The 13,781-nt window shown below is 34.3% G+C and overlaps 1 protein-coding gene across 1 annotated transcript; it reads left to right on the forward strand.

Annotated features, from left to right (window-relative positions):
• The first annotated feature begins 2,127 nt into the window (after nt 1–2,127).
• Nucleotides 2,128–6,248, forward strand: LOC110871703 (probable alpha,alpha-trehalose-phosphate synthase [UDP-forming] 10). The gene is made up of 5 exons (XM_022120416.2): nt 2,128–2,285; nt 2,371–2,422; nt 3,275–5,286; nt 5,361–5,634; nt 5,714–6,248. Exons 3-5 carry the CDS (start codon nt 3,344–3,346, stop codon nt 6,017–6,019), a joined length of 2,523 nt encoding a protein of 840 aa, XP_021976108.1. The 5' UTR covers nt 2,128–2,285; nt 2,371–2,422; nt 3,275–3,343; the 3' UTR covers nt 6,020–6,248.
• The last annotated feature ends 7,533 nt before the right edge of the window (nt 6,249–13,781 follow it).

Genomic DNA, 13,781 nt, shown 5'->3' on the forward strand with positions numbered 1-13,781 from the left:
ATGGGAAGAGCAGATTAGGCATGATTTACTAGAGTCGGATCTTTCTGAGGACATGGTCCAAGATAGGACTTCGTGGAGGCGTAGGATTAGGGTTAAGGACTTCTAGAGGATATTGCAGGAAGGTCTTAGGTGTATTTTAGGACTTAAGTTTTTCTTATTCTTTAAGTGACTTAACCGGTGATTGACTTCTTGTGTACATGCCTGAATGATATTCTATGCTATTATACACGATTTACATTATACTGTGTCAATCTGATCACTAGCTTGGTGTAGGTGACTTCTTTTTTCTATATTCTTTGACTTGATGTGTTGGTTTGTTGTTCGTTTTGGAGCTGGAGGTCTCTTCTGGAAGCAGCCTCTCTATCCCCAGGGATAGAGGCAAGGTCTGTCTACATCCCACCCTCCCCAGACCCTATGAGTAGCATCGCTATTTGTGGGATTTACTGAGTATGGTTGTTGTTGTTGTTGTAACTTTTACTTATTTACATAAATGTTAAATAGAAAAGAAGAAACCTAATAAAATAATTGTTGTTGGGTGGGTGTGGTCTAATCTCATTGGTTTTTGGATTAGTCAACGAATGACTAGTCTTTGGTACCCACTTTATATTGTTTCTTTATTTAATTAAGTATTTGTTTAAGTATAAGTGTGCCAAAAAGATAATATTGTATAAGCTTAATTCTCTAATCCTAAACAACCTATCTATAATATGTTATCATTAATATACTAGAAAATATTAATATACTACAAAATATTTAAAATCTTTCTAATAAAATAAACTAATCAGCTATTGTTCCAAGTGATAGTTAAACATAAAAGAACAAAAAGGAAGTCTATATAACACACAAAAATGATGTTGAATACTTAACCAACTTTAAATAGAAAAAATAAATAAATAAGAATGATATATACTACTAATAAGAATCATAGTTTGTCATGTATTCCTTTATTGTTATGTATCCCTTGATTGTTATGTATCCCTTTTAAGTTTTAACTACAAAGAACTTTGAAGAGAAATGGTTTAAAAAATAGCTACGGATAATAAATTAAATAAAACACACTAGATAAGGGAGCCGCTAGAATGAAAACCACATCGAGTTGTAAGAACCGCGAGAACTACACCCCACGGAGGGGCGTTCGCCGCAATTTTTTTTTACAAGTAGATGTGTGCATTATAAACACGGCCGTAAAAAATCACGGCGAACGCCCCTCCGTGAGGTGTAGTTTTTTACACCTCAAGTTTGGTGAAAAAAAAAAGAAAAAAGAAAAAAAATTAAAAAACACTAAACTTGAGGTGTAAAAAACTACACCCCACGGAGGGGCGTTCGCCGTGATTTTTTACGGCCGTGTTTATAATGCACACATCTACTTGTAAAAAAAAATCGCGGCGAACGCCCCTCCGTGGGGTGTAGTTCTCGCGGTTCTTACAACTCGAGGTGGTTTTCATTCTAGCGATCCCCCACTAGATAAAATAGCTAAATCCCTTATAAATAAAGACAATAAATAAATAAAAACAAATAGATAAATTACGTTGATATATATTTATAAAGTGAACAAAATATTAAATTTTACATGATGTTATTATGGTGTTAAGATGTGTGCCTTAAAACAAAAAGGTTCGGGTTCAGATCATGTATCATCTTAGAAAACCTAAGAATTGTTATTAAAAATATAGAAAGATTATTATTTATAAATGTTGCTATAAATACAAAAAAAACTTCATAAAATTATTTTTTTTCTATGATAACAACGAGATAAATTGCTAAGTATTTATATTTTTTATCAACCCATTTAATAAAGGATTCCATTGAATATATATCTAACCGTATATAACAATAGCCTTGTCAAATTAAAGAGAATAAAATAATAGCCTTGTCAAATTAAAGAGAATAAAATAATCATTTATATAACCTCTAATCTCCACCCATTAGATTACTTGATGATCCATATCTTTTGGCAGGATAACCATTCTTATACAATTATAGTTTTATGTATAAAAGTAGGTTGAAAATGAATGGTATATTTGAAGTAAAGGATATATTAGGAAATAAAATTAGAAAACCAGAGTTAAGGAAAGCAAACTAGGGTTAAGCGATAACTAAACTAGTGTAGTCAGTGTGGTGTGGTGGCAACTTTATCCTCTTTCTCTCTCTTCTTAACCCTTTCTTTCTTTCTTCCCCAACTTTCTTTCTTTCTATATTGCTTCCGTGTATCGCCGGACAATCTCCGTTAACAATCATCCGTTACTCAAGTCTTCCAATTCATCGTTTTCCACAACCATTTCACTGTATGTTTTCACATCGTCTGATCTGCTTTCTACTTTCAGATATCAATTTACTTACTTACTTGCATATTTAAATATTCCTTTGCAGGATCCTTAAGGCTGTAGGAAGATCGGTTTTGTTATTCCAAGTATCATCACAGGCAAGGAGTCTAATTATTTCATTTTACTGCTTCTATAACTCATGATTTGATAGATACATATTGAAAGGGATCTAGAGATACATGTTTTGGTGATTTGGCTTTTCTTATACCTAGTTGCAATAGTTTTAGTTTGATTGTTTGTAGGATAATATTGATTGTTTTGGTAGTAGAACAATTTGTTACTCAGAATTTTATTTGTTTTTCTACTTGCTTCAAATTAAGAATGCTCCTCCCTTCTCTGTAGAAAAAAAAAAATAGAGAGACTTTTTTATGTTTGTTTTAGGGGTGTTTGGGAATTCACATTTTGCTGGATATTTGATATTATATGTTGTTGCATTAGGTTTGAAGTCAAAAGTATTTAGGATTTCTTTTCTTTCATAGCTTTTGATCCCATATGACTTTCATAGCTTTTGATCCCATATGAAATCTGCTTCACATCACAGCAAAAACTGTTGCTTTCTTTCCTTTTTTTTTTGTCTTCTTTGTATGCAATATGAAAATTTGACTCCATAGTCATTGGTTGTTTCTGAATGTCTTTATGCTTTAACAATGAACCCTTAAGAATTTGCTTCATGTGATTCATATGGTGTTTCAGACTTTCAGTTCCTTACCATAATCTAGTTTTCATGTGTTTGTTTATACGTCTTTCTAAGCAGTAAACCTTGGTTTGTATCGTTATTTCTTGACATCCCAGTATGATGGGGGAAAATCCAGTCTTCAATTCATTAAGTTGTTGATAAGTTTTGGTTATTATATATTTATTTATTAACTGATATATAGATGTTAGTTAACCAGCCATACTACATGTTCGTCTTTTCTCACACCTTCACCCTTTTGTCATATGTTATTCAGGATATTTGAACCTGATATCCCCTTTTGTGGGATGCTTTTATCTAATAAAAAAGGACTTGTATACAAATAATGGCATCAAAATCTTTTGCAAACATTTTGGATTTGGCTCCTGATAATCTACAGTTGGATATCCCTCATACTCCAAGAACTCTTCCACGGGTCATGACTCTACCCGGAGTTATCAACGGTTATGACGGGGATTCAGATAGTATCTCATCTGGTTGTCGCGAGAGAAAAATCATTGTCACAAATACGTTACCATTACATATCCAACGGGACCCAGACACCCTAAAGTTGACTTTCAGCTTTGATGAAGACTCCCTTTATTGGCAACTGAAAGACGGGTTTTCACCCGAAACTGAGGTTGTGTATGTCGGTTCACTCAAGGTTGAAGTAGACGCTAGTGAACAGGAAGAAGTTGCTCAGAAGCTTCTGGAAGAATTCAACTGTGTTCCCACTTTTCTTCCTCACGATCTTCACAAAAAGTTTTACGCCGGTTTCTGTAAACAACAATTATGGCCGCTTTTCCATTACATGCTTCCCATTTGCCCTGACCATGCTGACCGGTTTGACCGTCTTCTTTGGCAGGCTTATGTGTCTGCAAATAAAATATTTGCAGATAAAGTTATGGAAGTTGCTGACCCAGATGATGATTATATCTGGGTTCATGATTATCATCTGATGATCTTACCTACTTTCTTAAGAAAACGTTACAATCGAGTCAAACTTGGCTTCTTTCTTCATAGTCCATTTCCTTCATCTGAAATTTACCGAACTCTTCCCGTAAGAGATGAAATTCTTAAAGGGCTTCTTAACTGTGACCTAATTGGTTTCCACACATTTGACTATGCACGTCACTTTTTGTCATGCTGCAGTAGAATGATGGGCCTGGATTATGAATCCAAACGAGGACATATTGGGCTTGATTACTTCGGTCGAACAGTGTATATCAAAATTTTACCTGTGGGCATTCATATGGGTCGGCTTGAATCTGTGTTAAATCTTCCAATAACAGCAAGTAAAGTCAAAGAGATTAGTCAACGCTTCAAGGGGAAAAAGCTGATAGTTGGGGTTGATGACATGGATATCTTTAAAGGCATTAGTCTTAAGTTACTTGCATTTGAATATTTGTTACAGATGAACCCTGTGGAACAAGGAAACCTGGTTTTGATCCAAATTGTGAACCCTGCAAGGAGTACGGGGAAAGATGTAGAAGAAGCAAAACGAGAGACTTATTTAATTGTAAATAGAATCAACGAGACATACGGGTCACCTGATTATAAACCTGTGGTTCTGATTGACCGACCCGTTGCACGTTATGAAAAGTCAGCTTATTATTCTTTGGCTGATTGTTGCATAGTCAATGCTGTTAGGGATGGAATGAATTTGGTACCGTATAAATACATTGTTTGCAGACAACACTCACCCGATATTGATAAATCGAGCATGCTGGTTGTGTCCGAATTTGTTGGGTGTTCACCATCGTTAAGTGGTGCTATACGGGTCAACCCATGGGATATCGAATCTGTAGCTGGAGCTATAAGTTCAGCTATAACAATGAAAGATTCAGAGAAGAAGTTAAGACACGAAAAACACTATAAATACGTAAGCTCTCATGATGTTGCTTATTGGGCGCGTAGCTTTATGCAAGATTTAGAAAGAGCATCGAAAGATCATTACAATAAACGTTGCTGGGGTATCGGTTTTGGACTTGGATTTAGAGTCGTTTCTCTTTCTCCAAGTTTCAGAAAACTATCTCCAAATTATATTGTTTCCGCGTATAAAAAGTCAAACAGACGGGCTATATTTCTCGATTATGATGGTACACTTGTCCCACAATCGTCCATTGTAAAGAGTCCGAGTGAAGAACTTGTAAGTATATTGAGTACGCTTTGCAGTGATCCTAAAAACACAGTTTTCATCGTTAGTGGACGGGGAAGAAGCTCGTTAAGCGAGTGGCTTGCACCATGTGAGAAGCTCGGTTTAGCCGCTGAACATGGCTATTTCACAAGGTATTATCAATATCTTTACACGTTAAAATAATAAAATTTGATGTCTTTTAACAAAATTTAGTATTGGTTTGCAGGTGGAGTGGGAGTTCTGAGTGGGAATCAAGTATCCCGGCTACTGATCTTGAGTGGAAGGAGATTGCTGAACCAGTTATGAGACTGTATACAGAAGCAACCGACGGGTCAAGCATTGAGGTCAAAGAAAGTGGGCTGGTATGGCACCACCAAGACGCTGATCCTGACTTCGGTTCGTGTCAAGCTAAGGAGTTGTTGGTGCATCTAGAAAATGTGCTTGCTAATGAACCGGCCGTGGTTAAACGTGGTAAGCACATAGTTGAAGTCAAACCTCAGGTATGCTTCCAAATTTCCGTCAACTGAGAATAAGATCGTATGGCACTGTGCTATGAATATCTGGTTTTTGGTTTTTCAGGGTGTGACAAAAGGGTTGGTTGCAGAGAAGATTTTATCGAGAATGGTGGAAAAAGGAGAGGGGCCAGATTTTGTGACATGTATAGGAGATGACAGATCAGATGAAGACATGTTTGAAAGCATTAGAAATACGGTTTCAAGTCAAGAGATATTTGCGTGTACGGTTGGACGGAAACCTAGTAAAGCTAAATATTATCTGGATGACACTGCAGATGTCATCAAATTGCTGGGAGGGCTTGCTAATGCTTCGGATCCGGTTCCTGGTAAAAGTGCAAGATTTCAGGTTACTTTTGATACCATTTTTTGACAGTGTTCTGTTTGAGCCAAACACAAATAGACTTTTTAGGATGGATATTTTAACATGGAATGGAATGGAATGGTGTGCATACTTGTGTTAGAATTGGGTTGGGTTTTTTTTTCTTTGGGGTGAATCTCTAGGGACAATTGGGCTCCTGTCTAGAGATGTATGGGCCTTATCTTATTGAATGTATAGCTACTCTTGTGGTTTTATAAAAGCTCTTCCTTTTTTTTATTTATTACTTTTGGGCATCTAGTGAGCAAATATTTTGCATGAGTGCAAGATAGTTTGATCCTCATAGATATACTAGCATTAGCAGGCTTGTAGTTGTTAATGAAAACCCATAAACCGAATAAACTTATTTAATAAAATATCAATGGCTTTTCAAAAAGTTGGACATTGTTTTCTATCATAGTGAAACCATTAAGAAGTGGATGTTGAACACTTGAACTTGAAGAGGAGTAAAGGGGGTTGAGCCATTGAGGAACTGTAGCCCATCACACAAGTCAAGAGGCCCATAACTCATAAGCACACCCTTAACCCTATCTTATATTGGAAGATACAATATAAAAGCCTCTTGAAAAGATTGATTCTCCTGTCCTGTCCTGTCCAACAAGAGAATACTTCCAGAACAACTATGATTGCATAAGTTACAAGTTCGTCTTGATGTTTCATTATGTAACCATTGCTCTTGACCCTATTACTTGTTGGTTTTGTTCTGTTTATACATGAAGGAAAACAATAAAACATACCTTTGATTGCATCAGTACAGGCCAGCAGAGAATCCAGATGTAGATGCAGCAATAGTGTTTGACATAGTTGTCAGTTTGGTCTGGTTCCTCCTTAGGGTGCAATCTAATGATGGTGACTAAGAAAACCGAAAAGGGTATCGGCCGTAGGAGAGGAGGTCGAGCATTATGATGTTATGGCTAATGGGATGTCTGATTGTGTAACTGAGTAACCCCTTAACCTCCACATAAGTCTCCTTATATATGCACCCAAGAGGAAACCCTAATTAGTTAATAAGGGTAATTAGGCCCATCAACAATTACCAACTAATTATTTAATAGGATTGTTATATATTTTGATCCATATAATGTAAATGATTATAATGGCCATATATAAATAAATATATTATTTATTTATTCTTACATTCTCCCACTTGGCCGAGTAATCATTTACTATGAGTATTAGATAAGCCTGATCAGGAGTTAACACTCATTTTAGCCTTAAACAAGTACTATAGCAGAAAAATACAGCCGTTGAATCATTATGCGACTCAGGACCCCCATTAATCATACTATAGCCTTAATTTAAAACCTAATCGTTATGATCAAAATACGCATAAGCCCTTTGTTTGATTTGTAACTATATTTGTCTATATGCCATTATGCTAGCTTGACATATTCTTAGAGACATACAAAATCAAACTGATGAGGAAAATTAACTAATACTTAGTCATTCATAGTACGATATGCAATTGCGCACGACTATTAATTAATACCCGTCTATGAGCTCTCTTAATAAGACTTAGGGGTAATAGCCCTTCAGTTATAGGATCCTTAAGCATATCATGAATGTATTCGATACAAAACTTAGTTTCCTCAATTCGTTTATAAACGAATAATTATTTGCGTATCGAAACTTAATGCAGCACCTCTTGAACTGTTACTGTTCAAGGAGTTATGGTAGCTGACTTTATCACACTAATTCTTCAAATCATTAATTATATGGAGTTAATAAACTTATGAGTCCACTGATAAATTTCCAACAACACTTAGTGACTATATTATGTCCTTATAACTTAGGTTGTTAATATCAGTGCATTATGACTCCTCCACGAGATAGGTTTTGTCTGCTGACATAAAGATATACCCGAAATTACATTTTATCATCTTTGAATATCACAAAGTTAGAGTAATAAACCGGTTTTAATTCTCACTTCTTCTTCAAATTGTAGTCTCTCGTTTCTTTTAAAGATATTGTAATACTCCATTAGATGCTACACATTAATCTAGACATATCTAGTGTGCTGCAATGTGAGTGATATCTAAACGAGTATAGACTTAAACTTACATAAGGCTTCCAATTAATGAAGCGTAAGGAAAATAATCTCATTTATCCTATTATCCTCTTAAAGAAGAGCAGTATTTTGTTACATAACTAAGGACCCATTTAATGTTAAACTTATGGAACGAAACTAATATCCCATTTGGTCTATCTCAGTACGTTATGATATCTATTACATAAGAGACATCTCTGAGATCTATTATATCAAAGTTTGTTTTAACAATGCTTTGACTTATGTAACATATACTTGTCAAGAGAATATCATCTATATAGACAAGTTTATCTTAGTTGCTCCCACTCATTTTGAGGTAGGTTCATTAATCCACTTGATTCTTGATGAAAATAATCACCTTAGCTTTTCATCACATTATGATGTTTGCATTAACCCATACATGGATATTATTGGCTGATGGACAAACTGTTCTTTAACCTTAAGTTTAAAACTTTAGGTTGTTATCTAATGAACATGTAAATGTGTCAGCCATTTGTCATGGAAAATTATTTATAATGTTCATCTAATGTAGCTTTAAATTATTATAAGCTACTAGAACAGTGATGATCCTCAAAGAAATCTTTTGTTAGATATGTAATAAAGATTCTTCTAATAATTTATCTCTTCCTGAGTACAACCTTTGACAACCAATCATGCCTCTTTGTGTCTTAACGCTTATATTAGGATTTGATTTATTTATGAAAACTCTTAGGTAATTCAATCAAATCCCAAACGTTACACGAACACATAAAATCAGTTTTACTAGAAAACTGTTTTATTCCATTCAGATGACTGATTTACGCTAATGGCTTGATTTTAAGAGATAGGATCATTAAACATTTCCAAAATCCATTTCAACTTCATTAGGGAGGTTACGTAATCATCAAAGTTAGTAGGTTTTTAAACCTAGATGACCTCCTGAGTTGATTATTGGGTTTTAAAAGTTTCAGCTTTATGGATTAGCTCTTGGTTTGGTTGCTATCATTTTCATTCTAACTTTTGTAAGAGTTGGTGCCGTATGGTGTACAAGAGGTGTAATCGGAGTTAAATTCGGAGTGAAATTTAATGACACTCTTCCCCCCGCCTCTTGTATTCCTTGCAAATCATGATAAGGACTTTGACTGCTCCTACCGAGCTTAGAAATTTTTAGGGACTCGGCATGCGTAGGGTCAATGTGTAACGACCAACAAATTCTTAATAGAGAAACAAGTTAATGACGTTAGTCGTTGTAGTTTCTCTTGTTGAGGATTATGTTAGTTTAGGTAAGAAATCTAAGTGTGCCCACAATTAAGCAACAATGAAACTTTTGTAAGAGTAGCATTAGATTTTAAGGAGACAAGTATTGATGGAACAGTGTCGTGATGGAGCGGTGTCTTGTACAAGAGGTGTAAATTTAGGTAATGTAAAATTTTCACTCCCCCACCTCTTGCAACTATTGCAAGTTATTATTAAGACACTTAATGCTCCCACTGATCTTTAATATCTCTAGAATGCTACAAGAGAAGTTTCAATGAGCTACGTAACGTGGGAACCTATCACATATACGTTAGACTTTATTTGATTTCTTTAACGTCCAGATGTCATAAGAAACTTAGGGACATATTTAATAGAAATCTTATAAAGTATATGTATGAATAAATTTCTTCTAAGACCGTGGGCCATATGTGACAAAATTTAGATACAAGTTGATAGTCTGTTCAATGATAAATGAATTATGTCTGAATATTCCATTTGTAATAAGTTCCACGAATGTCAATGAATGACTTATGATGGACCCATACTTATTCCTTAAGCTAAGTAATATTTAGGGCTTTAACGTCATGATTTAAAATCACTTAAAATGAGATTAGATGGAAAAATCATCCTCATTAACCATGTTATGATTTCTCATGAATTTTGGTTCTAATGGATGAAATTTATAAGTCTCATTTTCCTTTTGTCAAATTCTCATTAGCATGATGACAAAGGTTGTGAAAAATAAGGTATCATCTAGTTTCATCTTAGTAATGTTCCTATCCAGATATTTAGAACAAATAAGATGAGAGTTTAAGGTAAGTGTGATTTTATGTTGACTATGCAAACCTCACAACCTTCATAACATTGCTTAATTATGATACTATATTCTGATTAATCTTTAGAATACATAAGGTATCGAAAAGCATTGTTGGAAGACTGTTCATTATGGTTCTTATAGTTTTAACATTTAATTTTGTCACTAACTCTCATGTTAGTTATTTGTCGAATTCTGCTAAGGAAACGTATGGAACTAGAGTCAACTAATCATGTGTTAATTGGAATATTAAAATTATCATACTTAAATATCATTAGTAAGTTACTATCTAATTAATTTATCCAACTGTTCTTTAGAATAATGGATAGTAAGTTACTATCTAATTAATTTATCCAACTGTTCTTTAGAATAATGGATAGTCTCGTTGCTTATGCCTAGTCTAATGACATAATTATGCAGTGAGATTTTCCCTTGAAGAACCTTAACGTTGGGATTAGCACTTGTAATTTGTCTATGGAACTTAGAACAATCCTCTCTTAAGGTTTTAGTGGTTGTAAGGTGAATAACATCTTACTTTCCAGTTTCAAACATTTATTTCTATGTACATATGTTGCTTATCAACACACTCGTTATACTTTGGTATTTTTGAGTGTTATAGTTGATTTATAATGCATCAAATTGTACAAATGAAAAACTTAGTATGTAATGTACTGGAAAATGTACTCATTTCCATGCGTAAGCCCTTGACTTTATGGGTCATGGTATTGTACATTATAATATATTCACATATACCACTTAACTTTATAATTTATAATTTTAAATGAAGACATACACCTTAGGAGTTCTTGTGATTATTCCACAATTATAGATTAGTCTTAGGAAAAACTTAATCTGGAATAACTTTAGTGATAGCAATTATATTAGAGAGTTCTTGATTATCATAAGAGACATCATGTTCGATTTATCCTAATCATCATGCTCTACTTTTCTTCTGTAGTGCCTTATCAGAAGAGAGCAATAGGGTTATCGTGTCTTAAGAGACAATCAAGGATTTAATATAAGAGCTAATTCTTATAGAAACTTTAAATAAAGTAAAACATTTTAGGCTTAGGAATTAGAGTGGATGAGATATAGACTTATAGAAGAAAAATATAGTGAGTAAAAAAATATGGGTACTAAGTATAAGGCAGACAAAATGATCACAAAAATTAATTGAGGATCATTAATATAAGGATCATTATGTGAAGAGGTTGTGATATGTCTATTACTAACATCAAAATAATAGACTACTTAAAGTTCTACTTAAACGAAGACAAAACAGCTTTGGCCAGAAGTGTAATCATTTAAGCATGTGTGCAAAGTGGTTGTAACAAATCAACTTTGGCCGGAAATTGAGACAATCACTTTAGTTATGCACTTGTTAAGTATGCCATCTATGAAGGAATTAAATCAGCTTTGGCCAGATATTAAAACATTCATGCTTATGATGCACACTTAACATAGCTTTCGTAATACTTGAACGATAAGTAGATGTATCAAGTCAGCTTTGGCCATAAATGATATATCAAAAACTCATTCAAGTTAAGCCATTTTGGTTTTGTAAAACATTATTTGATCCTCATTAATTAACTAAGTGATTGCAGGGGGACAGCGTGCCCCCGCACGGGGTTCGGGGCGGAGCCCCGAGCTAAATCTTATTTCACATTAAACAACCTAAAATAATGAGGTTTCGAGTCAGGTCTCGACTGAGTTATGAGATCTCGAGTCAGTTATGAGGTCTCGAGTCGCAACCTTGTTGTCTCGAGTCGGAACCATGGTCTCGACTACTATATCTTATGAGATCTCGAGTCATGATGAGGTCTCGAGTCGCAACCACGGTCTCGAGTCGCAACCTTATGGTCTCGAGTTATGACGTTATGGTCTCGAGTCGCAACCTTTGTCTCGAGTTATGACGTTATGGTCTCGAGTCGAGACCTTTGAGCCCTTATGATTTCGAGTCGAGACCTTATGGTCTCGAGTCGAGATCTGTTAGTCTCGAGTTGTGAAGGTTTTAATGACCTGATGATTTCGAGTCGAGACCCTATGGTCTCGAGTCGAGACCGATGGTCTCGAGTCGTAATCGGATGATCTCGAAGCTTCCTGTTAACAACTGTTTATTGTGATAACATAACTGAAAATTCGAAATCTAAGGGATTTTATGATAGTGTTTCCTGTTTTAATAATGATTTAATTTTATCAAATATTTCAAAATCATAATCTGTTTATCTAATAACAGTTTTTCGAAATCTTTAGAGGACAAAACAGATCAAAACCAGGAAAAACACTTAATAATCCGAATCATATTCCAAAACATAATAGAATTTTCGAATTTTCCTAAGAACATGATGAACCCTAAAAACATAAAACATAAATTCTGGAACCCGAAACCTGAATTTTAATAGTTTTTCTAAACAGATTTCGGTCAAAACATAACCCAGTTGATTTCGAATGAACATGTGTTTAACGTTTTCCGAAAAACAGTGATCTCGAGTGGACATAACCGACTCGAAACCGGCTGTTAATTAATGAGGATTTCAAAAATTCCGTTTTCCAAGTTTCAATCCCAGAATTATGGATACGAAAACAGAACTGGCTAATCAACATATGCTCTGATACCACATGTTGGTTTTGTTCTGTTTATACATGAAGGAAAACAATAAAACATACCTTTGATTGCATCAGTACAGGCCAGCAGAGAATCCAGATGTAGATGCAGCAATAGTGTTTGACATAGTTGTCAGTTTGGTCTGGTTCCTCCTTAGGGTGCAATCTAATGATGGTGACTAAGAAAACCGAAAAGGGTATCGGCCGTAGGAGAGGAGGTCGAGCATTATGATGTTATGGCTAATGGGATGTCTGATTGTGTAACTGAGTAACCCCTTAACCTCCACATAAGTCTCCTTATATATGCACCCAAGAGGAAACCCTAATTAGTTAATAAGGGTAATTAGGCCCATCAACAATTACCAACTAATTATTTAATAGGATTGTTATATATTTTGATCCATATAATGTAAATGATTATAATGGCCATATATAAATAAATATATTATTTATTTATTCTTACATTACTTTGTCATCGTTCTTTCCCAAAAAAGGAGCACTTACATATCTTTTTCGTTATGCCCATTCCCTTTAAATAATATCATTTCAAAATTTCTGTAAATAAACAAGTTAGTTCTATTTGTATTTTTCTCAAGGGCAAACTATAACTTTATTAAAACTATAACTTTATAACTTTATTTTTCTTAAGGGCAAACTATGACAATATGTTACTAACTTCAAAATACAACGCCCATTTGCTAGTTACTTTTATAAATATTTTATATAATTAACTAGAAAATGATGTGGGATGAAAAGTATATTGGTTAAGCTTATGGGTTATTATTTGTGTACGTGAAAGTTTGAGGATTAAAACGTGCAAACTCATGACATCATTTTTCTCGTGGTGATATTTTGATGGATATTGGGTTGATATAAGAATATTACTAAAGATAAAAATAAATCATTTTTTTTTTGAAAAACAAATTTCTTTTTACTTTTGTCGTCTGTGAGACTTGAACCCAAGACCTCCTACCCCAAGGTGTTTGAAGGCTTTACCATAATTTCTTTATATAAAAATCAATACAAACATGTGAATATAAATATGAGATATATGA

The sequence above is a fragment of the Helianthus annuus genome, chromosome 8, assembly GCF_002127325.2.
Source record: "Helianthus annuus cultivar XRQ/B chromosome 8, HanXRQr2.0-SUNRISE, whole genome shotgun sequence".
In the NCBI taxonomy this organism is placed as follows: Eukaryota; Viridiplantae; Streptophyta; class Magnoliopsida; order Asterales; family Asteraceae; genus Helianthus; species Helianthus annuus.